General features: G+C 39.2%; 2 protein-coding genes across 10 annotated transcripts in view; both read right to left on the bottom strand.

The window, feature by feature from the left end:
• The window catches only part of ttyh1 (tweety family member 1), a 33054-nt gene extending 13792 nt beyond the window's left edge, over positions 1 to 19262 (bottom strand). For 7 of the 8 annotated variants that reach the window (XM_026940030.3, XM_026940029.3, XM_053233135.1 and 4 more), the window contains exons 1-12: positions 18616 to 19262; positions 14133 to 14289; positions 10430 to 10653; positions 7554 to 7665; positions 6280 to 6605; positions 6057 to 6152; positions 4332 to 4404; positions 3097 to 3172; positions 2640 to 2695; positions 1689 to 1781; positions 1471 to 1563; positions 1200 to 1339 (exon numbers count right to left, since the gene is read on the bottom strand). In XM_026940030.3, the coding sequence (XP_026795831.2) occupies positions 1200 to 1339; positions 1471 to 1563; positions 1689 to 1781; positions 2640 to 2695; positions 3097 to 3172; positions 4332 to 4404; positions 6057 to 6152; positions 6280 to 6605; positions 7554 to 7665; positions 10430 to 10653; positions 14133 to 14267 (1424 nt within the window). In that variant the 5' untranslated portion in view covers positions 14268 to 14289; positions 18616 to 19262. Of the gene's footprint in view, positions 1 to 9; positions 1001 to 1199; positions 1340 to 1470; positions 1564 to 1688; positions 1782 to 2639; positions 2696 to 3096; positions 3173 to 4331; positions 4405 to 6056; positions 6153 to 6279; positions 6606 to 7553; positions 7666 to 10429; positions 10654 to 14132; positions 14290 to 18615 lie in introns of those variants that run through there. The other variant, XM_053233146.1, reaches the window with a different exon arrangement.
• A 3590-nt stretch (positions 19263 to 22852) lies between these two features.
• Positions 22853 to 27555, bottom strand: leng9 (leukocyte receptor cluster (LRC) member 9). 2 transcript variants are annotated; one of them, XM_026939734.3, is made up of 6 exons: positions 27100 to 27555; positions 25700 to 25799; positions 25318 to 25436; positions 25052 to 25209; positions 24781 to 24949; positions 22853 to 24499 (listed from the first exon to the last, which is right to left on the bottom strand). In XM_026939734.3, the coding sequence occupies exons 1-6, from the start codon at positions 27146 to 27148 to the stop codon at positions 23577 to 23579; spliced, it is 1518 nt and encodes a 505-aa protein (XP_026795535.2). In that variant the 5' UTR covers positions 27149 to 27555; the 3' UTR covers positions 22853 to 23576. The 2 variants fall into 2 exon arrangements, with proteins under 2 accessions (XP_026795535.2, XP_026795536.2); XM_026939735.3 differs by having other exon boundaries at positions 25318 to 25433; positions 27100 to 27550.
• Between the last annotated feature and the right edge of the window lie 55 nt (positions 27556 to 27610).

The raw sequence follows: 27610 nt of genomic DNA, 5'->3' as shown, positions 1-27610 counted from the left end.
AATGTACATTGTCCTTAACCATTATGTGACAATAAGCATACCTAATAATCTCTCTCTCTCTCTCTCTCTCTCTCTCTCTCTCTCGCTACACATGCTACTCCTGAGATACCAGTGATCCTGACCCTTTATGCTCTCAGGACCTGCCTGATCCAGCCTGATGCCCTACTGCTGGTTGGAGTTCTCATCAGTTGGAAACCACTTGCTGCTGATGGGGATGGCCCCACATGGACAGCCTAAAGATAAGGGAGATTACTGTGGATGCTACCACTTAGAAACCATGAAGATGGCTTTGGACTGCAATTGATACAAACAGTTTTGCAACAATGGCTTAGGACTTCAATTGATATGATATCTTTAGGACTGCACTTGCCATGAACAGTTTTGCACTCAAGTCACCATTGAACAGTTGATAATTTCAACAAGATAGACTTCATGTTAAAACTATAATGAATTTCCTGGTTACACAATTGTACTTTTTGACCATATAGAAGGGAATTATTTATAACTGTACTATCAGGTGTTAGCCAGATGAGGATGGGTTCCCTTTGAGTCTGGTTCCTCTCAAGGTTTCTTCCTCATAATGTCTCAGGGAGTATTTCTTTGCCACCATTGCCTCTGGCTTGCTCTTTAGGGATAAATTTATGAATTTAAAATTTATATCCTGAATTTATATATTTCTGTAAAGCTGCTTTGTGACACTGTCCATTGTTATAAGTGCTATACAAATAAAACTGAACTGAATTGAACTGAAATGTTGAAACTTTACAGTTGAAACTATAGGGTAACACACTGGGTTATTTTTTTATACAGATAAAAAATGATGGCCTTATGGACCAGTAAAGGACATAAAGAGGATAGTTCATCAGGTGAGTTTTTTTGGAGCAGAATTCTGTTTCTGAAAATGTCAAGGAAATGCCCATTTACACTGCGGTCAGTATATTCAACAGGATGTCTGAATTATCATTACAAAACATTGGGAAAATGTAGTACAATCCCTCCTCTAGAACAGAAAAAGAACAGAAATAAGTGAATAATAATGTAACCTGTTTGAGAAGTACAATTTGGCAAAAAATATATACTGTATATAACTTTTGAACCCTACTCGTAATTAGACCACAGTATTGTTATGTCATTCAACACATTTATCACAAAGAACATTCACACTTTTAATACAAATCAGCAGGAACAGTATAGGTTACCTGGAAAAGCTCCTCCAGGCTCCCGGAAGGGAGCAGAGGATGGCTGTGAAAGCCAGAGCAGAGAGGAATGAGTACAGTGAGAGATAAAGCAATCCCTCCATCCCATCATAGCACAGGCCTTTCAGAGAGTCAATGTAGTCCTGAAAGACAAAGACAGAGACAGAGAAGTAGAGAGAGATGGTGAGATAAATCAAGATGCACACGTCTTTCATCTAAAACACATTTTATGTCAAAGCAGTCTGCTTTGGGGAAGGCAGGTTGCTATGGTTACCTTGTTGAGACTTCGGCAGTTGAGCAGCGCCACTAGCTGGTGGAAATTTCCCTCAGTAGAGTTGAGCATCTGCTGCACCTCCCTCAGCGGCTTCTACAAGGGAAGAGTAATATGCAGCTACATACAGCGGCCACTGATTCCATACATGGATTCTGATTTCAGATTTCATTACAGTGATTTAAGAGATCCATCAATTTAAGTAGCACATGTTCACTCACATCTGCTTTGGGGAAGCGTGGGAGAGCATCTCTCTCTAAACTGGAGAGGTGGGAGTGAATGCTAGACAAAGCTCTCTGGGACTGGGTCAGCAGCTACAGCCAGTTTAACACACATGCACACACATACATTGTTAGAGCCATAGAACAGATCTGGACCAGATCTTTAGCAGACAAAAATACTATTTCATTTATACTGCTGTAATGTGACATAGGACCTGATTCAGTATTCTTCTGTCCACCTGTATTTATATACACATTATTCTCGAGAAGCATCTTCTGAAACTGGTCCATGTTTGCAAATGCATGTATGCACAAGCACAAAAGGACTAGGCTAGTTTTCATGCTATGATTTTTCTCTATTAACCTACAGTATGTCTCTCTTAGGCCTAATAAAGAGTCCCATTAATAAAAAAGTGTCAGAGATACAGTGGCCTCTAGAATTATTGGTACCATTTATGAAAACAAATAAATGTTAAATTATAAAAAGACATGCCTTAACGGATATTTTGAGCTCAAACATACAGGGACATTGTAGAGGTTTATTTAAACATGCTTTTGTTTTAATTAGTGCAATGTTTTTCTACAAAACACTTCAAAATTATTGGCACCCCATAAAGTCTCTTGCTGTAATGTAAGGTTGTAAAGGGATCTTGGTCCACTCCTCTAAGAAATACATATTGATCTTCTTTATATTCTTCTTCCTACTGTACCAGTATGTGATAAGGAAAAGGACTAGGATGATTTTTTTTTTCTCTAGAGTACAAAAAACATTTTTAATGCAGCCTCCAGCTGACTGGACTTTCATTTCAAGCCTATATTGCCTGAAAGATCTACATTATGGTAAAATGTCAAGATCATAGGTGCTGAGAGTCGACTCAATGGTTGCCTTCAGTTCTTCTATCCTAGCATCTTGATAAATCAATATCATGTGTATTATAATAGAGTGGCTACCTGCTGGAAGGGGCTGGTCATTTTTCTGCTGCAGGTCAAGTAGTAATCCAGGATTTCTGGTGACAGAGACATTTGTTAAGGCGTGTATGTGTATGTATGTGTGGGCATGTTTTTATATCTTGGTGGGGATAAAATGTCACCACAAGAATTGGAATATCTAACAGTTTTGACATTGTGGGGACATTTGGCCGATCCCAATGTTTTGTTTGTTTGTTTGTTTTTTTGCAAAAACTGCAGCCTTTATTTGAAAAACTAAAAAAAGCCTAAATGTTTCATTTTGTTTAATAACGTTAAGGTTTGAGGAAAAGTTAGGTGTAGGCTTAGCATTAATAATCTATATTACCGACTGTATCAATGGAAGGTCCACACGAGGATAATGACACAAATCTGTGTGTGTGTGTGTGTGTGTGTGTGATTTAGACCGAAAAAAAGAGAGAGTGGTGACAGAGTATAGCACCTGCACTTGTCCCGGCATTAAAGTGTGTAGAGTTGAGAACAAATGTGTTTGGGTCAAAGCAAAAATCACTGAGTGCCTGCGAAAAAATACAGAGAGAAAGAGAAGAAGAGAAAACACAGGGGAAAGATGTTAACGATGTGACACGGTGACCGAATGACATACTTCCCTCGTCTCCCCGCTGCCGCCACTGTGACTGCTATTGATCTCCAACACTCACTGACACAGATACAGTACATCTCTCTCACTCTGTCTATCCCCTGGTGCTCCTGCACACTCTCCCTCCCCTGGAGTGCTCCAGTTTTCTGTTCTTCTTCCAATCACGCTGTCATTGCTGTACTCTCTGTGTTTTTTTTCCACACTTGCTCTCCTCTGTGGTATGTGAAGACATGTAATTAATCACTGTTATCTTTAAATAGGACTCAGCACAACTACAAAAGACTATAAGTACAATAGGAGGAGTGAGAGGGAGAGAGAGATAAAAGGATTGAAACACTAACAAACAGAAGAGAGAGAGAGAGAGAGAGAGAGAGAGAGAGATGACTGTTCATGTCGGCTGCCTCTGGACAGTGGGACTCTGTGTCAAGCACCAGCTACTGCCATCTCCTCCAGTCACTCTTTCTTGTCATCCTGTCCCAGGCCTCTCATTGCCTGATTAACAGAGTGGTAGTCTACTGGGCTTCTTCCTTTCACATCCACATCTCTCTCTCTCTCTCTCTCTCTCTCTCTCTCTGCCCCCTCTCTTTGCTCAGCCTTTCTTGATGTCGCAGTTAAGACCTCTCATCCCCATCTTCAACTTGGCTTGCCTTTTTTTTTTTCCCCCATTGCACAAAGAGCCACTCAGTATGACACACACAGTCTTTCTCTCTTGCAACTCTAACCCTTTTATTGCCTTTTTGGGACAATGCCAGGACTGCAAAGTTTCTAAGAGGACAAGCTTTTCACAGTTTAACACACATACATGCACACACACAAACACAAGCACATCCCTCATATATACACCCTGAACTAAACTGTTGAAACTTTTTAGATTCAGATATGTAGCAGTTTGGTCAGACTTTTTTTTTTTTTTTTTTAACTGTTTAGGACAAAGAGTTTTCCCAAACACACACACACACACACACACACACACACACACACACAGCCTCTATTATATTCTGAATACCCCGCCTGTGGAGAGTTGTTTTTCAGGCTAGAAGTTAAAAATGGGCAGCAGGAGCCTCATCCTGAATACTCACCACCACTGTGGCTGTCTCCAGGCCAAGAGAACCCCAACTCAAAAACAAAGCCAACCAGGCCAGTACTGTCATCCTGCAAAACACACACACACACACACACACACACAGAGACTACAGTCACCATCTGACTTTGTGTGTCAGCTGACCACATAAAAAGCCTGTTTTTTTAAACAGACTTCTGTCTATTAAACTGAGGCTAAGTATACATTAGTTCATTTAAGACCTGCAAACTGTATCCTTTAAAGGTACTAAAGGTACTGTCCTGTGAGATTAAGAATGTTACTTTTTTGCAAACTCTTTCCTGTTTGAAGACAGTTATGACTTGCTAGCTAATACAATTTACAGATGTGTTAAACCCAACAGTGAGTGTATTATTATTTTATTATTTTTCAGTGATCTTTTAAGATTATTGCTTGTCACAGTGTATGAGATCATCCCAATAAAATCTTGGCTGAATTTTATAACAGACTATGTGATAACACGTGTTCTTGCCAGCTTATATGATGAAGATCCTCAAACTAAGCATAATAAATAAATATAATAACGAAAAATACTACATTCTGCTCTGTGATTTTAATCAAAATGCTCTGACACTGCTAGAACTTTGTTGTCGTCTGTCTTTGACCGCAATGGCACTAAATCAACCGCCAGTGAGCACATCAGACTCTAAATCTAAAACCGCCAATTTCAACTCATGCCCAAAGAATTCTTTTTGTGATGTGTGATTTTGGGATTATTTGATAACAACAAAATTGGGCAGAAAATCATACAGTGTAAATTCAGCTTTAGCATTAATGAATAAAAAGTGCTGGGCCAAGGATTCACACACAGAAATGAATTTCTGACCCCCGACTAGGAAAAACAAAGAAAACACACCCTCAGCTTGGAATTCCTAGTCCCAAACTCAGGATAGTCTTCTTGTCCCTGAGTTCAGCAAGTGACATCAAATCAGCATGGCTGCTCACAGCATGAACAGTAAACAAAGTAGCACTTCTTTATTTTTAAATGAGTTATGCTGTATATACAAGTATTTGCTTTAGATCAATCAACATAAAGACATATTAGCTTGTTAATCTATAACACTGACTATATAGCTCACTGTATTGAGAAAGTAAATATACATAACTCATCAGAGTTAGCTGGCTAGCTTGCTGCTAACAATACATGAACATGGAGGCGTCCATGTTTTTCCCCCACTTTTTTGTCGCTCAAATGGACAGAGTTCTGACTTCCCAATTTCAAGGTAAATGAATGCAGCAATAGTTCCTGCTCTGACCACAGTAAAAAATTCTGAAAAAAAGCAAACCTTACTGTACTTACTATACATATCTCTCACATATTAAAATATCTAGTTTCTGGTCAGATTTTTTGTAACACAAATGCTTTTCTGAATGTAAATATATAAACTCCAAACTCAAGGCAAATAAAATCTAATAGTCAAATGTGAGGGCAAGTTAACAGTAGTTCAAAAATAGGATTGGACAGATGATATGCTGACCAGTTGTGTAGTGTTTCTCTTTTATTAATGTGTTGAAATAGGCTTTCCCTTAGAGAAAACATTTCAAGTAGAACCATTTTAGAAAACTAAACTGTTAACAAGTCAGGGAACCCTTTAGAAAGCAGTTTTTCCACCATATATTGGTCCGACATTTATAAATGTGTCGAACATAATAAACATAAATAAATGTGTCGAATTGTTGTATAATATCAGTGTTTGACACTTACAGAATGAGGAGCCATCGGGCCTGTTTGGCCAAGCCTAGCAGAATAAAGAGACACACCACCAGATCCAAAAGGAGAAGCAGTACATAGGAGAGCCACCTAAACAGCGAAACACGCAGCACACAACGAATGTGGGAGGAGTTAAAAGTATAGAGTACATATCATCTGAATGCATACTCAGCCTAAATCACACAGCAACATAAATAAATCTCCCTCACTACTTTACCTGTAGTCCTCATTCACCATGAGTGTGCTAGCTGCCCACCCTGGGGAGAAGGGTGCAGCGGCACTGTTTGAACTTGAGGTCACAGCCTGGGGTATAGAGGGGAGAACAGGGGTCACAACCCCCACCATGCCATCACTTGCATTAGTAGTGATAGAGCTCAGCCCCTTTCCTAGTGTAAGGGAGGAGAGAAGGGATATCACACGCTCAGAGAGACGTCTGCAGGAGCGAGTGGACACCAGAGCGGGTTTATTCCCTCCAAACACATTCTCCAGTGAGGTCAGGGGGCCTGAGATGGATTGCTGCAGTGCTGTTATGGTGTCTGAAACCTGGGCTCAAGAGAAAGGGAATGGGGAAGAGAAGAGGAGAGAATATGTGGAGGATGAGGGAATTAATCAGAGTGACACATATATGATTGACTGACTGCATAAGCAAGCAATTAAGCCTGCATAAGTCAAATCGATTCAATGTACGGGCACCCATACCCACTTACACACACGCATAAATGATTCAGATTATTATCCTATTAACGCTCACTGTCCACTTTATTAGGAACACCTCTACGCCTGCACATTCATGCAGTTGTCTAATCAGCCAATCGTGTGGCGGCAGTGCAATGCAAAAATCATGCAGATACAGGTCATCAGAGCATCAGAGCATCAGAATGAAGAAAATGTGTGATATCTGTGACTTTGATCGTGGCATGGAAGTTGGCACCAGATGGGCTGGTTTAGGTATTTCAGGAACTGCTGATCTCTTGGGAATTTCACACACAGGAATCTCTATAATTTACACAGAATGGTGTGAAAAGCAAAAAACATCCTGTGAAAGGAGGGTCTGCAGGCTGAAACACCTTGTTGATGGGAGAGGTCAGAGGAGAATCACCAGACTGGTCTGAGCTGACAGGAAGTCTATAGTAAGTCAAATAAGCACTCTTTGCAACTGTGGTGAGCAGAAAAGCACCTCAGAATGCACGACACACCAAACCTTGAGATGCATGAGCTACAATAGCAGGAAATTCTACCACATCAGGTTCCACTCCTGTCAGCGTAGAACAGGAACGTGAGGCTATCAAGGGCACAGACACACCCAAACTGATTGGCTGCTCAGATAACTGCATGAATGTGCAGGTGTACGGGTGTTCCTAATAAAGTGGACGGTGAGTGTATTTATTTCACATGAACTCGTATAATGCACAGCTAAGACATAATGGGACTTTATTTATTCTCTTGGAAGGATAGCAGTGTAGATCACTGATAGACTGAGTGTTTCCTCACCAGCATATCGACGGAAGCCAGTGTGTGATTGGCAGTGAGCAGAGACGAGGTCAACTGATACATCCCATCGTTTGCCTCGCTGTTACCGTAGAAACCAAAGCCTATTGCAACACTGCGAGAGACCAAAACACAGAAGAATGGAGTCAAGGGAGAATAAGGGTGGTGTGTTTAATTCAGTAAATGACTCAGCATTATTGAATAAAAAGCACTGGCCCAAGATATAACACTGAAATGAGGATGTGAAATCATTCTTCTAACCACACCATTAAAAAATTGATTCTGAAAAAACAGCTTCACTGTACTTCACTCTCATATATTCAAAAATTCGACTGAAAGCTCTGTACCAGATGTTACACACAACTTATCCACCCTGCCAGACCCAGATTTACTGTTTGATCCAGATTAAGCTAAAGACAGTGGGGTGAGGGTATGTATATATTCGTGTTGTGTTACAAGCAACAAACATGTTGTTGATCTTGGTACATGTGTGTGAATGTAAGACTACATCCACAGTTTTTGGTGAGTACATCATTAGAGCTGAGTGGTGTATGGCTGTCAACATTTTTTCAGCTGAGTGGGACAAGACATTTCACTTCAGACTGGACAGTCACTCAGTAAGAGCACTTCTACAGTGTGAGCACTTTGTCCTGTGATTTCTCTAATCGCATTCAGAGATTGAGTGCAAGCCTCACATAAGTAATGCAGCATTTAACTGGTAACAGAATAATCAATACAAATTTTCTGAGGTCAGACTAAGATTTCAGGGACAGGAAATGAAAAGAAAAGACTTCCATTGTAACAGGGATGAAACTGATTCTCTGCACTGAATAATTATCCAAAAATCCTTGTTGTTATTGTAGTTAATACTACTACTACTACTACTACTACTAATAATAATAATAATAATAATTATTATTATTATTATTATCATTATTATCATATTTTTTAAATGAATATTTTTGCAATATTGTTTCTATCTTGTTGTGTGTTGTCATATAGCTTCACATTTAAATTGTTGCATGAACAATAAAGCCTCATGATGCCTGTCCCACCCCATGTCAGGCTAAATTTACACCGCTGCCTACACCACATTGGAAGAATAAAGAGGTCAATATGGAGGGGAAGAGGATGATGTCATCTTTGTAAGCCCACAGGCTAAACAGATGCAACATTAAAACGCCTGCGTATCGTGATATCACGTACAATCAGAAGGCAGATCTGCCAGATTTAATCCTGCTCTGCTTTCTGCTTCAGGCATGACATCACTCCATACAGAATTCCTCCCTATTTATGGGTTTCTGTTTGTTTATACCTAAGCCATATAGTCTCTCAGTTCTCTCTCAAGATCAATGTCCCAAAATACACACTTAACCAGGAATCTCAAACAATTTTGAAGGCTTAAAGTACTACAGGAAAAGAGTGAAAGGGTGAATCTGGGTCCTTTGATTATTATTACACAGTACATTCTGTCTCAATTTATAGTAATTGCTATTAGTGTTTAGACTGTAATACAACATAAGTAATCTCATGTATTTGTGCCAAATTTCAGCTGGCAAACTCTTGTACCAAAGGATTACTGCATAAAAAGGTACAAAATAGATGTAGACAACTGTTTGAGAAGCCAGCATTAGAATACTGAAACCACTATACGGATATTTGTTATGCGCTACATGCAAATAAAGTTACTGAGAATATATTTAAAAAAAGTCATGTTTAGAAATATTTTGATGCTGAGAGAAGCACTGTTGTGTGCAAGTTAAAGGTGCGCATCAGGACTGAAAAAGTCTCAAAAGTAGCTTTTACTCTCATGTGGATAGCAGACGGTCAGCTCACAGTACAAAATTGAGATAATTTAATTTCCACCAACATTCAGTACAACTCTATTAAAAGTCTTAAAATAAAATGAACACAAATCAGGTACCTCTGGTTTGCAGATTAAGCCCATTTCGCGCCAGAAGAGACACTGTTTGCGAGGCACATCTCAACTAGTCAATGTGTTGTTGCTGACTTGTTAGCATGAATGGTGAGACATACATATACATATCTTTGAATCTCAGCTGTGTGTATGATGCAGCATGACAGGGAGGACTGCATGACTGCCTGCACTGCTGTTTGTTGAAGATGTATTTTATGTAGTAAATTGTAGTAGAGGAAGCGATCGGTTATCAAGATGGAAATGAATCTTCGTAATGAAGCACATTGGTAGTGCCTTTCTGGTTTAACAATTAAGATTTTATGAAACAATTTCAAACATTGTTAGACAAAGAATAACAATCCCTGGTTAAAATACCAAACTTTGTTCATTTAGAAAAAAATGGCCATTTGGGAGCTGAAATAGTTGGTTCAAGATAAACTGCAATTTGTAAACACTGTATGCCTTAACCTCAAACTAAAGTATGGTTTTTTTTTTTTATAATTAAATCCTGTAAGGAGAATACATCTGAGTGTGTATGCCGTTCAATGCATTCTTTTAAAGGACTTTATACGCCAGCACTTTTCAACCTTATCTCCATCTAGTGCACCTGTAGTATATGTCTGATTACCACATTACTCTGTACTGAAAAAATAAAAGAAAACATATTATAATTATTAGACTTATAATAGAAGCCTAAAGGCAATTATTGTATTCTGTCAATAATCACAACAAATATATAATGGACATTGAGGTTATTTAGACTCAGACCAGCATGCTCAAAATGTCACCTTTGTACAAACAGCTCCTTTTCAGTTTCAGTTCCTTTTCCAAGCCTGTACAGGTAGGTTTTAATACAATACCATCATAAACCATGGGAAAAATACTGAAATATTATTGGGATAAAACATGCTTAGATGTAGGTATTGTACAACTGTGATGTCACATGATTAAGGTATGTTACCAGCACAGTGTCACAGCTGCCACAGACACCCATGTGACACAGCAGATGCGCCGCCCCTTCCTGCCGCCGTATCCATGGCCACCACTGGCATCGTCATCTTCCTCTTCCTCATCCCTGCCCGCATCACCGCGGTGACAGCAGCAGTAGTGAATAAGGAAGGACAGGACGACAAGAAGCGAGAGGATGAGAGCGATGGCTGAAAGACTGGAGAGAACCAGGAGAGTCTGTGTGTAGCAAAGGAAGAAAGGAAGAGAATGAAAAAGAGAAATGGAGGAAGAAAAGTTGCCCAAAAAATGTCACACAAAATAAATATGAAGCATAGTTTGTCAGTTGACAGTAGTGAAAAATCTGCCTTATCTTAACTAATTGCACCCAAACCTTTTAGATTTATACAAACATTCAGAAACATTGTATATTCATTGCTTTCACCCAAACTATGGATGGCAGTTGTGTTGCTTTTTTCATGTGTATATTTTACGTAGAGGTTACACAAGAGTAGGCCACAATATGCAGAGGCAGCAGATAGCTCCCATAAAATTCAACATAAAATGGAGGCCATCTCTTGTATTTCATTGGATGATACAGAATGGATGCTCCCATGCTCTACTGCACACCGAATGAGGCAGAAGTGATTTAATTACAGCACATTCTTAGCATGTCAACACATGTTCATGCACATACGGACAAAACACTTCACAAATTCATACATCACAAATCTGCGGTATTATCTGTGTCCATCTGGCTGTTCTGTCTATCTCTCGCCCTCTCCTTTGGTTCCTATTCCCCCATCCCCCATTCATCTATTCCCTCTCACCTCCCTCTCATGCACTCTCCCTCATGCTTGCCTTCCCCACTTTTTCCTTTCTATCCATGCCAGTGGCTCTCTATTAATAATATGTGACCTACTTAAATACATTCATCGCTTCACGCTGTTGTTCTATGCCTCTTCCTTTCTTCCTCTTTCACAAAGGGTTCTCTCTTCCATCGCCACTCTAGCTCTCCTCCACCTCCCTCTTACATCCCCTCTTCTTCTCTCTCCCTGCTTCCATGCATGCCTCACAAGCGCTACCTCTCTTTCATGGTCAGGTCAAAGGTTCACCGTGGTTCAGTTTCTACATCGAAAGCATAATTGTCGTCATTCTTCCTCATGCCCACATAGTGTGATCCATGGAAAGCATCTCTTCTGTTCTCATGAACTAAAATTAGACTATTGCTGTGAATCACACAACGCACTGCAATTTGACACAGCCTTCCACGTCACTGCATCTCAATCCAGCTCGGTAGTCATAGTGCCAGATCTCACATCAAATCGCAGCACAGCCAGTCTCTGCAGCTGTGCACTAGTGTCAAACAAACACCTGCAGTGTTCAGTTCTGTCCACTCTGACTTAAGCCTGGAGGCTTTTAGATGAGCATCATAGCAGAGGTCAATTTTTTAAATTCTGACACTGCCAGAACTTTGTCACTGACTGTTCTTGGTCACAATGGCCTTGAGTTTTGCTGCCAGTGAGCATGTCACACTGTATATTCTAACATAGCTCATCTCAACCCACGATCAAAGAATTTTTACCATGTGCGATTTTTGTCTGCAGCAACAAAATTAGACCAAAAATCATACAGTGTAAACTTTAGGCAGACAGATATATCATTACTGTTTAACACTAATTCAATTTGGTGTGTGTCTAATAAACATGCTTAATAAATGTGATGTCAGCCTAAACAGAAGATACAGGACATCACGAGAACAACATAGTACAGTAAGGTTCACATAAATCTCTGGAAATGACTGAGACTGCATGTGGAGTGAACAATAATGTACATTTTTAAACAGTGTTTTAAATTCTACATTAAACCAATATTATCTGCTTAATTTATTTCACAACACAAATACAAGACAGACTGTCATAATATATATACAACTATGTCTATAGCATGAGAGTAGTTGTAAACAGTCAGATCCATAAGTATTTGGACAGTTACACAATTTTTGTAATTTTGCCTCTGTACACCACCAGAGTCCCTCCATTTTCACAGGCTAAAAAGTAATTGGGCAAACTAACTATCACAAATATTAAGATTATTTTTAATACTTCCATGCAAATCCTTTGCAGTCAGTGACTGGAGTCTGGAACCCATGGACATCACCAAATGCTGACTTTCTTCCCTTGCTTTGCCAGGCCTTTACTGCAGCTGCCTTCAGTTGCTGCTTGTTTGTGGGTCTTTCTGCCTTCAGTGTTGTCTTCAGTAAGTGAACAGCATGCTCAGTTGGGCTGAGGTCATCGGATATTTAAGAACAATTCCATTTCTTTGCCTTAAGAAGCTCCTGAGTTGCTTTTGCGTTTTTATTTTGGGTCATTATCCATCTGTACTGTGAAGCACCATCCTATCAGTTTTGCAGCATTTGATTGAATCTGAGCAGAAGGTATAACTCTATACACTTCAGAATTCATCCTGCTACTTCTATCAGCAACAAACACCAGTGACCCAATTCCATTAGCAGTAATACATTCCCATGCCATAACACTTCCTCCAACATGTTTGACAGATGATGTGGTATGCTTTGGATCATGAGCCCTTCCTTTCCTTCTCCATACTCTTCTCTTGCCATCATTCTGGTACAAGTTAATCTTGCATCAGGACTGGTCCACCTTTTTTTTTTTTTTTTTTTTTAAGCAAAGTCTAATCTGATCTTTCTGTTCTTGGGTGTTTCCAGTGGTTTGCATCTTGAGGTAAACCGTCTGTATTTACATTCATGAAGGCGTCTCTTGATTGTAGACTCTGACAGTGATACGCCTACCTCCTGCAAAGTGTTCTTGACTTGGTTAGATGTTGTGAAGGGGTTTTTCTTAAATAAGGAAAGAATTCTGCATTCATCCACTTTAGTTGTCTTCCAGTGCACTCCTTCTTTTTAAGAATGTACCAAATTGTTGATTTGGCCACTCATAAAGTTTCTGCTGCCTCTCTGATAGGTCTGTTTGGTGTTTTTTCAGCCTAATGATGGCTTCTTCACTTGCATAAACACCTCTTTTGACCGCATAGTTCCCATGAACAGCTACCAAATGCAAATTCAACACTTGGAATCAACTCTAGACCTTTTATCTCCTTAATTTGTCGTGAAATAATGAGGAAACAGGCCACACCTGGCCATGAAACTGCTTATCAGTCAGTTGTCCAATTACTTTTGAGCCTGGGAAAATGGAGGGACTCCTAAACAGTTAATGCAATATTTTCGTTAAACCCCTTCAATTAAAGCTTCAACAACATCATGATTGCTTCATTTCAAACACACTGTGTGGTGTACAGAGGCAAAATTTTGAAAATGGTGTCACTGTCCAAATACTTACAGACCTGACTGTATACCATGCTGCTACTCTGATCCCAAAGCTACAAAGCATTAGTGTTTAAAAGTTTGAAGCTAAATTATGAATACATCAAGAGAATTCCAGATTATTACTCTTTCCTACTAGATTTCTATGCTATAATTTTGGTCTCATGCTCAAATCAAGACAAAATTTGAGAGGAAAAGAGTGAACTACTGAGGAAAAAAATAGATACAAAGACAGAAATAGCATGTATGTGTCTCCACACGATGAGTCTACCCACTGGTACCAGCTGTCAGGTGTGAAAATTGCATCTGATATAGAGAAGGAAACAGAAAAGAGGGAGGAAAAGAGTAATACAGCTTTCTATGAAGGAAAGGGAACCTGTTGGTATTCCCAGCTGTCAGGCGTGAATACGTTGTCTCGCATCTGCATGGTCAGATCGAAGCGAGGGAGAGCGTGGCACATCTGCACCCATATTGAAGGGCTGTAACTGGGAACAGTCTCGATGGCAGCCATGAGTCCTGATGACCACCTTTACCTTTCACAATACAGAGGAGACAGAGAGAGAGAGAGAGAGAGAGAGAGAGAACTGAAACTTCAAATTAACAAGCATGTATTGTATTAATGATATGCATTATACTGTGCATAATTTTTTTTTTCCTTTTACTGGGAGAAAATGCATGTGAATTAATTCAATCAAGCAGAACAAATAAAAAAGTGCAGCAGTGAGCCATTAAGGAAAAATAAGGGGCAGGCAGACACCAGAAGAGGAAAAAAGGGAAAGTAGGTTAAGTAGAGAGGCAGGGGGACATCCAATTGCCACACACATACACACATCAGATTTTTTTTTAAAATGACTACAACTATGCGACTGGACGAGGCAGAATTGATTAAGAGATCAAAGAGTCTGTTTATATGTGTATATTTCATCTGCTAAAACTCAGGGTTTTTAACTGATATATTTTGGTCTGAATATGCAGGTCATGGACAAGCTATTCTAAATCAATTTAACCTTGAATCTCAAATGGTCAAGATGAAAAACACCAAAATACATAATTTAATTTACACCAATTAGATTCTCCATGTTACACACAGTTCAGCTCTCCAGTCTTCCTTTCTATTTGATGCTGGAATTATTTCTTCTTTATAGATATTTTGAAAAGTCACACAATTATCTGTGTGACCTACAGTACACTTATCTGGCAATAATGCTTTATACACATTAATACTTCATGAAGTATTAAGGTAAATCAAGGTGAGAAAGGCAAGGACTAAGATCATTATTGCACATAGGTACTACAAATCATTACCTAACCTTGGTTTACTGAAACGCTGGTAAAGCATAAACTGTACCGTGCTGCGTTTCAAATTAGTAAATAGAGATCCTCTCCCAGAAGAAAAACAGCCATAATATATCAACATTTCACCTCTTCGCTAAACCTTATGGCAATGCTTACAACCTGCTATACAGGGTCGAATGAGAGTTACACCACCCATCAAAAGCTTGGCTACACCTTGCTTTTTTTTTTACAACAAAATCTAAGTATTTTTCCAGCCACTCCAAACACACTTCAACCTTGTGTAAAAGATATTTGGAGAGGATGGAGGCAGTGCTGTCTCTAATGGAACAGCTGTCCCGGTCACCGTAACTTAACCACTAATATGGTCAGAAGGACTGACAGCTCCATGACCCTGCAAGAGGAACCCTTAGAGGTTCTATATATAACACTAAAAACAGAGGGTTCCCTTTCAAAATAGGGATCCTGGTAGAACCCTTTTATGACTTTAAGAAACATTAATTATCCAAACACCCCTGGGAAACCCTTCTTCTGACTGAATAGTAGTCTGACTGATATTTTGCTACCGTGCCAAGTTATTAACACGTGACAACTGGCATAAAATGAACCTGGTAATTGCAAACCAGCAATGAAAAAGTTCACTCACTCTCTCTCTCACTTTCAGTAAATGCTTTATCCTGGTCAGAGTTATGGTGGATCCCTAGCTTATCCTATCCTATCTTATCCTATCCTGTCAGTGGGAATACACCCTGGATGGGAAAGCAGTCCATCACAGGGCACCATGCACACACACACATTCAAACGCTCTTTCACACCTACAGGCAATTGATCATAGTCAATCCACTTATGGAACAGTCCATTTATTAAAATATTTTTGAAAAACTAAGTATCCCTATAACTATTATTGGCCTATATGGAGAAGAAAGGTCAGCTGTTCAAACAAAAAATTTAACTAATTTTAAAAAATTAGTTGTTATTAACAACCTAAGCTAATTAGCAAATTATGTAACCACTTAACTCATAGAGCTCATAGACTGACTGTGTACTGGTGGAATTACAGAGGACCTTAAACACCGCCAGTGAAACATGAATTAAACTAAAATTATCAGTAGCTCTCAACTTTAGACATTAATTTACAACAGAATATAAACCAGAATACAACAGAATTTAAATGCTTGTTTCTAAAAAATTCACTTAGCAATTTCAACTACAAGTTATCAATAATAATAATAATCTGTCAGATTGATTTTGACTTGGAGGAGTGGCCCAGCCTTGCAACATCACTCCAATGAGGGTCATATACCTGAAAGCATGATGTACTTAAATTAAAAAAAAAGAAAAAAGAAAACCCACTTCCTACAAAGTCCCTGAGCTCCAGCACCACCATCAGCACAAACACTCATGTGTGGCTTGACCTGATGCTTTCTGTGGGCTTGTTATCACAGTGTTGTGCAACACATAATGGAAGGTGAGTCTGGTCTCATGTGACAGAGCAAGAAAGCGAGCATAGTTACAAACCAAATCCTGGCACCAGTTCTACATGACACCATATTTAATATGTTTCTTTATATGATATTATTAGTCTTATTCACTGTGTATTCTTACTAATGTAGCTGCATAATAATTCCTGTTATGCTTGTGATGTAGTGTTCATTGTACTGCACATGTATTTCATTACACCTTTTCACAATTAAATAACTTTGGCACTCTACACGAGTGAACTGCACCTAAAAATGTGGCATGCCATTAACAAAATCAACAGGATAATAACTGCTTCATAAACACTCTTAAATCCTAATTGACCCCCATTAAACCTCACTGATAGTATAATAAATTGAAATGCAGTCACATAAAATGTAAGAATCAGTGCGTGTTGTAATTATTCATACAACATTAACATTTTAAATCGCTCTTAGGCCTGCCTCTGACTAATGATCTGGCAGGTCTTTATCTTAGCTCCTCGATGAGGGGTTTCCTATCGTGTCCTCAATATTTCATCCCCCTGAAGGCTTTCTCTAGCCTTCAAAAAAAAAAAAAAAAAAAAAAACAGCCTTCAATATTTTAGGGCTACATGGTGGAACAAATGCACCATAGCAGACCAGTCATGGTCATCATCCTGAAGTATGTATGTTACAGGGCCCATGGCAGTAATAGTAAGTAATAGTAGTGTACAATTTTTTCAAGTGTTCAGGTTGTGTAAAAATAATAACACTGTTCGAAACTGCATACTACTATACTTAATAACATAGAATGGTATGGCACCTATAATAACTATAACCTCTGACATATGAATTTAGTATGGTTTCAGATGCATGTGGTTTTGTTTGCCATGCTCTCTCCATGCCTGATCTGTTCAGCTCACTAACTAATTAACAAGTCTTTTGAGAGATGAAAATGTCTTTGTTAGAACCAGAAAAAAACAGTAAACTGTGTACTGCAAGCATTTAACTGTTAGATAAGAAAAAGGTGTTCCTGCTTTACTAAAGTTAGTACCCTTAACGTCACCCTAAACATTCTAAATAATGTTATTGATTCATTCATCATGGGTAACCGCTTTATCCTGGCCAGGGTCATGGTGAATCTGGAGCCAATCCCACAAACAGTTAGTCCGTCGCAAAGCACCATACACACACTTGCACACTTATTAGGAATACATCATTCGTCTTTGGAAGGTGGGAGGAAACTGGAGAACCCTGGGAAAACCCACACTCCACAAAGACAATAACCTGAAATCAGGACTGAACCGAGAACCTGGAACTTTGAGGTGGCAGCGCTACCCGCTGTGCCACCATGCCGCCCTTATTTATGATTACACGGTTACATTTATTCAGAATGCACCAACTGGTCCAAGTGTGAAAAATATTACCGCAGTGGTCTTGCCCATTATGTTAAGAAAAATAGGGGGCTGTAAATCTAATTGGAAAATCTGCGTTAATATTGAGCGTGTGACAGACCAGGGTTATTATGTCATAAAATACAGTATAATAGCCAATCACATTCCAGTAACACTGGTTTACTAAGGGTAAGAAATGGGGTGTGTAGGTTTGGGGGCATTTTTAAATTTGCATATTTATAGAATGTGGAATTCTGGATGTGGTTAAAAGTGGAGGCTGTTTCTGTGTCCCATTCTGTACCAACATTTTTGTGGAAGAAAATATAATTTTATTTTTCAAAACAAAATTCTGGTTGATTTTAATTCTGTTTTAAGTGTGGGCGAGTTGGGACTTCTGAGGCTCCCATCATGTTTCGTGGACATCCTGTTTACTAGGCAGTCCTGAAATATAACTTTACAAACATAATCCAATACAGACAGAATTTTGATCCAAGATGTTGAATCATGGTGATCCATGTTCGAATGATTTGAATAGGTCATTACAGATTGTGTGAAAGCAGCACTACATCTCAGTGTGGCTTCAGTACTTCTAGCACCATGGGTTATGTGTTGAATCAGAATTTCATTCAGGCAGCACACAGGAATGCCTTCAAACAGGGAAAAACCTAAACGAACATTATTCCAGAAGAATTACAGAGATACAAATGATATTGTTCCGTAGATATTTGCTTACCTTTTGCTTAATTGTACTTTCAGAAGTTGTCTCGTTGTCCCACGTCTCTGTCAGTGTATTTTCGATTAGATGCCACTCAGTGAAATGGACTGCTGACCGACGAGGCGCTTTGTTTGCCTTGTGAGAAGAAGCATCCTAACTGACAGACGTCGCGGCATTAGTGAGAAAAACAGCACGTTTATTCGGTGTAAACCACTATTCAGTGCTTTAATATCAGCTGGAGTAGACAGGCTACTCGCAGATTGATAGCAGACAGAGAAAGATAGTGAGATGGGTCCCGCGTATGCTAATAAAACGACGGGTTTGCAGTGACAGATGAGTGAGGAAAAGCTTTTCAGTGGCTGGAGAAGAAGCTCCTCAGAAAGGCATCAGTCCTCCAGCACCAACTTCATCATGGCACTCAGCAGCAGCATCCGGGATGGCGGCGAGATTCCCTCTGTAATCCCTCTCCCATTTCAAAAGCAACGAGTTCAAAAAACGACATTTAAGTCTCTTTAAAAGAAAATACTCTCTTTAAAAAAGTCAAATGTAAAAAAAATAGTGGACAAAAGCGCAGGGCGGCGTGTGAATATGGTGAACTAAAGCTGACATTTAGGCTGTGAGCTTATAGCTCCCTCAGACACGTTACAGAGGGAAATAAAGGCAAGTGAAGTTACACACACACACACACACACACACACACACACACACACATACATTTGTTTTACTATCCTTGCAAGGACCTTCCATTGACATAATTACTGAAGCAACTACAGTTAATGCTATTCCTAACCCTAACCCTAACATTAACCTCAGGAAACATTTATTCTTTTAGAAACAACTCATTTAGTGTTTTTTAAAATTAAAAAAAAAATAAAAAATGTCCCTGCAAGGTCAAAACTATCAGATATTCATATGTTTGTGAACATTTGGTCCCCACTAAGATATAAAAATATACCCCCTACACACAAACACACACACATTCTCTGTCTTTCTCTGTCCCTCTCTCTCTCTCTCTCTCACTCACACACACACACACACACACACAAACCAAAGGAGGGGGCTCTATTTAGAGAATAGAGCCTCTGATGGAATGGAGGCTGGAAGTCCGAGAGCACTTTTAGAAAAGAGCTGAAAACACACACATAAACACTGTCTAGAAAGAAGAAATTCCAGTGTACATCCTACTAACATGACATGAGTGAATACATACAGCACTGGAATTTTGATGTATGCATATGAGAAATGAGGCCACAAAGTAATAATCAGCACCAAATCTGATATAATGTGATGCCTCTTCTCACAGAAAAGGTATTTAAAAGCTACACTAACATCCAGCGTCTTTAACATGAGGAGATCGTTAGACTGGAGTATGAGATTAAGGAAAGACATAATGCTACTCTGCATCTTTGCCAGGGTTCGACCAACATGAAAGGCTTATGAAGACAAATGGAGCAGTGAGCAAACAGAGAGGGAGAGGCAGGGAAAGAGAGAAGAGAGATGTGAGGATGGGGGCATGACTGTGTTAAAGATGAAGAGAGGCAAAGTGCAGTGGGCTTTTCTGTGCTTCTGAAAGAAAGAGGATGCCAACGCAGGGAAGAAAGATATGATTATGCATGAACTTTGTCAACTGCAACATGCAGTATATGATAAATACATCACATATCTCTTCAGATACAAAGAGCACAATTATGATATTACTAAGGCCTGATCCCAGTATGTTTGTATTATAATTGCACCCTGCAATAAGACAAGAATGCCCACAAGGTCCCATGAAGAGATATGATGAAAAGAATCCTTCATATATTAGGAAACATTAGGGAATTACTGAAAATGTTTAGCATACAGAGACAAAGAGGCACACACACAACAAAAATCTGTTAATATATTGCCAAATCACAAAAGTGCCTGAACACATATGAAAAGCACAATGTTCAGAATAGTCTGGTCACTGCTAAATCATTCAAAGCTTTAACTATAAAAACATAATAATGTGGTGTTATTTAAAGTATGTAAAGAAGTAAGCACTGTTGAGTCAAGAAAGAGAAAAAAATACTCTGAAATATATAGTGTGTGCTGCCGGCAGTCACCCTGGAAACCATAAAATGGTAATTCAAATTCAGAGCTGTCAGGTCAAATTTGGAACTATTTTTTCTGACTCATAGGTCATCACGAATGCAGCTTGTGCCATCACACCATAACCTTCGACAGCCTTAGTGAAGCTAGTGTTGAACCAGACCATGATAAGCGGAGGTTGATAACATGTAGGATGTGCCTAAACTCCAACCTGCATTGCTCTACGCTCCATCTGTGTGTGTATATAAAAATATATATATATGCTCACCGTCCACTTTATTAGGTTGACCTGTACACCTGCTAATAATGCAATTATCCAATAAGCAGAAGTTCTGCAGGCAGAAATGCCTTGTTGATGAGAGAGGTCAGAGGAGAATGGTCAGATTTGTTTGAGCTGACAGGAAGGCCACTGTCTCAAATAACCACTCTTTACGACTCTGGTAAGTAGAAAAGCATCTGAGAACACACAGTGCAATGCAAAGCTTGAGGTGGATGAAGTACAATAGCACAAGACCACATGGGTTTCTACTCCTATCACCCAAGAACAGGAATCAGAGGCTACAATGGGCACAGGCTCACCAAAATTGGGCAATTAAACATAGGAATAACATTGCGTGGTCTTTTTCTATATATGCTCGCACCACTCACTTTATTAAGAGCACCTGTACACCTGCACATTCATGCAGTTATCTAAACAGCCAATCATGTGGCAGCAGCGCAATCAAAATAATCAAGAGCTTCAGGTAATCTTCACATCAAAAATCAGAATGGGGAAAAATGTGATCTCTTTTCTTTTTCCAGTCTTCAACTGTCCAGTTTGGGTGAGCCTGTGCCCATGATAGCCTCAGATTCTTGTACTTGGCTGATAGGAGTGGAACCTGATGTGGCCTTCTGCTGTTGTAGCTCATCCACCTCAAGGTTCAATGTTTTGTGCATGCTGAGATGCTTTTCTGCTCACCACAGTTGTAAAGAATGATTATTTGAGTTACTATATCCTTCCTGGCAGCTTGAACCAATCTGACCATTTTCCTCTGAACAGAACTGTCACTTGCTCAATGTTATTTGTTTCTCGCACCATTCTGTGTAAACTCTGTGTTTGAAAATTCAAGGAGATCAGCAGTTTCTGAAATACTCAAACCAGCCCTTCTGGTACCAACATCCATGCCACAGTCAGAATCACAGAGATCACACTTTTTCTTCAATATGATGTTTGATATGAAGATTAACTAAAGCTCTTGACCTGTATCTGCATGATTTTATGCATTGCGCTGCTGCCACATGATTGGCTGATTAGATAACTGCATGAATGTGCAGGTGTACAGATGTTCCTAATAAAATGGACCGTGATGGGTCATTCACTTTTTGCTTACTAATTCTTTCCGCCAGTATTTGTTACTGTTACACTGATGTACACAGTAAGGTTTGTTTGTTTTTGTAATACCCCTGTAATACTGAGATCTTTTGTTAGACTTGGAAGGTTTATGCAATAGCTTTTTTATGGTAATTATGGGGTAGACAAGTTATAAATTCATTAGGTAAACCACCAGGCAATTCCCAGGCTTCCCAGGCTCCATGGTGTTTCCCCAGTCCCCAGTTTTGGTTGTGGAAACCTAATTAACCAGGCTAAAATGTGTTAGCTAACGTAATGTAATAACGTATGGTGAGCTTGTTAGCTAGTTAAGTGCATTAATACAGACTAAAGGAAACGAATGAGTGAATTTTGTGTCACTAAGGCACTGGTGAACCTTTCGGCTATGAGTTGTGTTCTCTCCTAGCATCACACAGAAAAGACAGTGTCTAAGAATGACTAGTGTCTCTATTTTCTCTCGATATATTTAATTGAGAGCTAACATATCGTGTCTGTTTTGAGCTGGGGAGTAATACGACAGCTTTGTGCTGCACTTTATGTTGCCAATTTAATCAGAATACCTGTGTGTTTGTGCACACTAAACCAATCCCCTGGTTTAGTTTAAAAGCTTCTGTTCAAAATTATGCAGTCATTATGAAAAATGTTAATTAAACTCAAAATAGTTTGTGTACTCATTTGTGTACTCACTCTGAAGTAAAGGTTTACCCTTGTTGTGGATACATTTATTTTAAATAGCTTGTTCTAAATCTAGAGATGGTTCAGGACAGTTAATGCTGTTAAGAAAATAACGATGTACAAATTGCACAACAGATCTGCTGTTTCAGGATGTTATTTATTTGCCAACTGATGAAAACACACCTAGTTTATACCCTCTCTTGTTACATGAACATGATTGTCAAATCTAATGACTGTGGAAACAGATCAGCTCAAATATTTGCTGTAATAAACGTGACAGGCCTAACTTGTACAAATTATTTCTGTGACATAAACATGATCGTAAAATCTAATGACTGTAATAACCGATCAGTTGAAATAGCTGCTGTAGTAAGTGGGACAGGCCTAACCTGAGTAATCCCTGATTGTCTATATTAGGTAAACCTGCACAGTGAAGAGGTAACTAACAACTACCATTAAAAAACATTCTTCTCAGAGTTGCCTGCAATTATGTATTACCATCAGAGAGGTCTCCATACCCCTAAATCCCCAAACGTTGTGTACTGCTGGTTTAAATTATATTTTTTAACTGAACAAAACTTCACATTATAAATATAAAATTGGACAAATTGTCAAGTGTGATTCATGTTAATTTTTACATTTGATCTAAAATTCTTTAAAATTTTCTTTAAATTTGCTTGTCATCTTTAATTAAAAAAACATCATTAAAATAATTTGGACATTAGGGAAATACAGATGTTACGATGTGTATAAATTCAACAGGGCCAGCCGGAGATTATTTCTCTCCAGATTTTGTGTTTGTTGCTTGGTATGTACAAAATGACTTCCACTATTATTTCTTGTTATAATCAACCTTTTGCTATTATACAGTGGGCAAGTTCACAGAACACACTGTCTCATAAAAGCCATTTGCAGCCAGAGGAACACTGGTGACGCAGAGATACAACTTGTCCACTGTCAGCTTCCCAAAGGTTAAATGCTTAGCCAGTTTAATCTGCCACACATCTTCAAACATCCTTTCTGCCTCCACATCTGTCACTTTAGCTAGCGTGAGATGGTAGATGGGGTTTCGTGAGTTACGATGGAGCCAGCCTTTTTCCCTAAATGCTTCCTGGAGTGGAGCGTTCAGGCTCTGGATGTCTGAGAGGGGTTTGGGGGCTACATGCAGAACTCTTCCATTGAAATGCCTTAGTCTAGGAGTGAAGAAGACAGAGATGGGTGGTTTGTAGAAGGTTTTGACCACTGAGCGAAGGAGCTCACTAGCAGCAAAAACCTCGGCAGGGCCTTGAAGAACGAGCAAAGAGAGAGTAACATGCAGTGACTCTGGTTTCACCCAGAACGGTTCTGATTGGGGCAAGTGGGTCAGGACTTTCCTCTGGACAAGTTGGAAGGCCCGCAAGGCAGCAGGTGAGTCCACACGGAAGCAAATGAAATGAGTAGGCCTGCGTGGTTGGCGGCCTGGGCATGGCTCTTGAGGTATGGGCTGAGCAGGCTCCACCTCTTCCTCCTCCACTTCTTCATTGTCACAGCTATCTGTCCATTCACCCTGTGTTGTGATTTGTTCATCTCTTGGAGATATGGATAGTCCCTCTGCCTCTTGAGCTAGGTCTTCATCCTCACAGTCTTTGTCCATTTGTATATCTGTGCTACAGTCTAATGTGTCTCCAGCATCACTGAGAGGTTCCTCGTCTGCAGCTCCCATTAAGCTGTGGTTAATGGAATTCTGCTCATTTTTCTCGACAGACGATTCTTCCCTGTCTTCTGCTGTATCTGGAGCAGCATTGTCTATGAATTGTGTCATTTTAATAATGAGACCAAAGGGAACAAACATTAAGGATCAACATTAGACAACATGTCATAAAAAAGACACATTAAATATGCATCGTTTAGCACAATTATTACGCAGAGGAGCAGAGTGAGTGAGGCAGCACTAATGAACTGCTGAATATGATATTAACTTGAACTGATATAAATATATATTGCTTAATACCAGCATGATTAGATAGAACAGTCAGTGTAATGCATAATACAAGTCAAACATGGTGTAAAAAGACTTTGAACCTCACCTTGTGGTTGATCACCCCTATCAAATGGGGACATTACTGACTGTCCTGTGGAGCCAAACACATGGTCAGTGCGACTGTCTCTGTCCCACACACGCTGGCCTTTATAGCTGAAGTACTGGATCCTGTGACGAGGAATAGTCATTTCCTCTGAATAGTCACAGTCACACAGCTGTGAACACATAAAACCTCAAGTGATTACACTGTGTATGCAAGGTCTTCAAATCTGTTATTAATAAGTGCAAAGTGAAAACGCCAGCCATGTATCCTGCACCTGAGTGTCCCATGAGAAGTCAGAGAAAGGACGTTCCAGAACTCCCAGAAAGCGGTCCAGGTGGCCTACTATAAAGTCCGCTGGGTCCACAGAGGTATCCCACAGGATCCTGGAAATGACTTCATCTGCCGTGCGCATACGCGTCTTTTTCTCAGGCCCTAAATAATACAAAGAAAAAAGAAAATAAATGAGATTTTTTTCAGTAATAAAGTGTTAAAGTGTGTTAAAGTTGAATAAGATATGCTGACACTACATATAGCTTTTACCTTTGCTTTCTTCATCGTTGGCCTTATCTGTTTTGCCTGCCTTTCTTCTGGTTTTATGTTTTTTGCATCCTTTCTCTTCTGTTTGTACCAGCTGATCATTAGCAGATGCAGATGTGCTACTTTGGCAAAAAAGGGAAGGGAGAGACAAACCAGAAAGGAAATTGGTGCATTATTTGCCTATTGTGGTTTAGACTATTAGGCTCCATCAGACCTTTCAGAATTTACCAAACAAGATGCTATAGAAACTATGCCACCTGCTGTATGAAAACTCCACTACAGAAAAGTACACAAAAGCACATTACGATGGCACTGCAGGTATAACATTGCAGGTTTAATCAATTATGACGACAAGCCAATGATACCCCAACAGTAGTAGACAAACCTGTGAGACAGGCGACATCTGTCTCCAAAATGACACCTGCCTATCAGGAAAAACTTGCAGACATCAAGGTCTTTAGGGACTTGATTAGATGCATCGGGATCTGAGCGAGAACAATCGCAGAGGTTATTTTCACACAAACTGTGTCATTCAGATATATTTTTATGGATTTAGCATTCAGGTTAACAAATTAATAGCATACCCACAGCAAGTTTGAAAAGATAGCTGAGCTTGTTTTCATACATGTATAGATTTTTATTTTCAAGGTTTTTTTTTGAGATCAGTTCACTTGGACATTCAGTCTAAAATATAAGACTGACCAACATTACTGTTACAGGTTTTAGGTTTTTTTTAAACTCCTTTCCTCACTTGCATCGACAAATTAGTGGCTATACCTACCAACACAGTAAACTGTTTAAACCAATTTCAAATTCATCTATAAATTAATGACCTACTTTTTAAAAAAAATTGCACTTCATTTCCAGAGACCGGGTCGCACAGGTCTTGCTTTAGACTAAATGATTTTTAGAAGAAAATCCAAATGATTTTTAAATGATCAAATTTAACAGATTATTATTGTTTTGCTTCTTTACTATTTATTTAATTACTTATTTATTATATTATGCCTGACTGCTGTGAATTGTTCTGTAACTACAATGGAACTAATAAGAGAGAAATGTAGTTAGAAGAGTGATAGATGTAAATTTGGACCAGCTGACATGTCCAGACATGTAAGAGGCTAATGTACCGTTAAGAGAAATGGCAGCTTTTGTTTGGAATGGCTGTAATTCATGTTTCAACCTTTGAGCCTTTTACTTCACCACCCACATTTTTGTATTTGGCAAAGCTTACCTAAATGACAAAGGTTGAAACAGGTAGAATAGTAATAATAGTAGAACAGTATGGTCTAGACACCCTGCAGTCTTTTAACTTGAGCTCTCCTTCTTTCTATCCCCTGTGTTTCTATAGATTATAATACATTTTTCTGGATCATTTTAAAGGACTGTAATAATCACACAGATCCAAAAGCTGAGTGAAGGAGAAGAGGGTGTGTCACACTTCTTACAAATTAGTCACCCTTGTATCAAGTTTCACTTAGACCAAAAAATATGGGAAGTGTCTTTTTTTTTGTCACAGTACAACAAAGAACCGTTGCTTTCTTGGTTATTAAATCAATGACAAAATGACTTCATATGCCAAACTGCTCCAAATATTTCTGATCAACCCCTTTTAATAACAATATTATTTCTACAACAATTTATTCACTGTACCTACTGAACAATGACTTTATTACTAATACTAAACCTACACACAAAGGCTTCATATCTCTTTTACACACTACACAAAGTTACAACTGTTATGATAATGAAAGTCACAGAATGATGAAAGGTGTGAATAAATACCTGCTTGGGCTTGTGCTGTCCCTGTTTTCTCGTCTTCAGCAGCCTCCATGACAGATTCAGTCTGGGAAAACTTTCAGCAAATCTGTATTTAAGGGTTACTTCTCGGAATGTTTAGCTCAGATACGACAGCTTTGAATGTAAAGCCTCGCAGACTTTGCCTGTAGTAAGTTTGTTTTGTTTTCGAAATAATTATACACCTAAAAAAATAAAAATAATTTAAAAAAAAACAGGGACAGGGAGCTCATGTAAAAAGATGAAGCGGCTAGGAGGAAGTCAGTGTAAATGGCCGACAGTAAGGCGTGTTTACACCATTACATCATCCTGGATACCCAGCAAATAATTTACATGTTGTCTGTTCCTATATACTGAGACACACTGTACTGAGTATTTGTGTGGACACGATAACACCGGGTTGCCAAGGTCCACTGTAAGACTCACTATAAGACTGGATTTTATTTACTTCCGTAAACGTCATGTGACGTCACCCGTCGCGCTTATGGGTCTTGTAGTT

The sequence above is a fragment of the Pangasianodon hypophthalmus genome, chromosome 1, assembly GCF_027358585.1.
Source record: "Pangasianodon hypophthalmus isolate fPanHyp1 chromosome 1, fPanHyp1.pri, whole genome shotgun sequence".
NCBI lineage: Eukaryota > Metazoa > Chordata > Actinopteri > Siluriformes > Pangasiidae > Pangasianodon > Pangasianodon hypophthalmus.
This window is presented reverse-complemented; position numbering and strand designations above follow the sequence as displayed.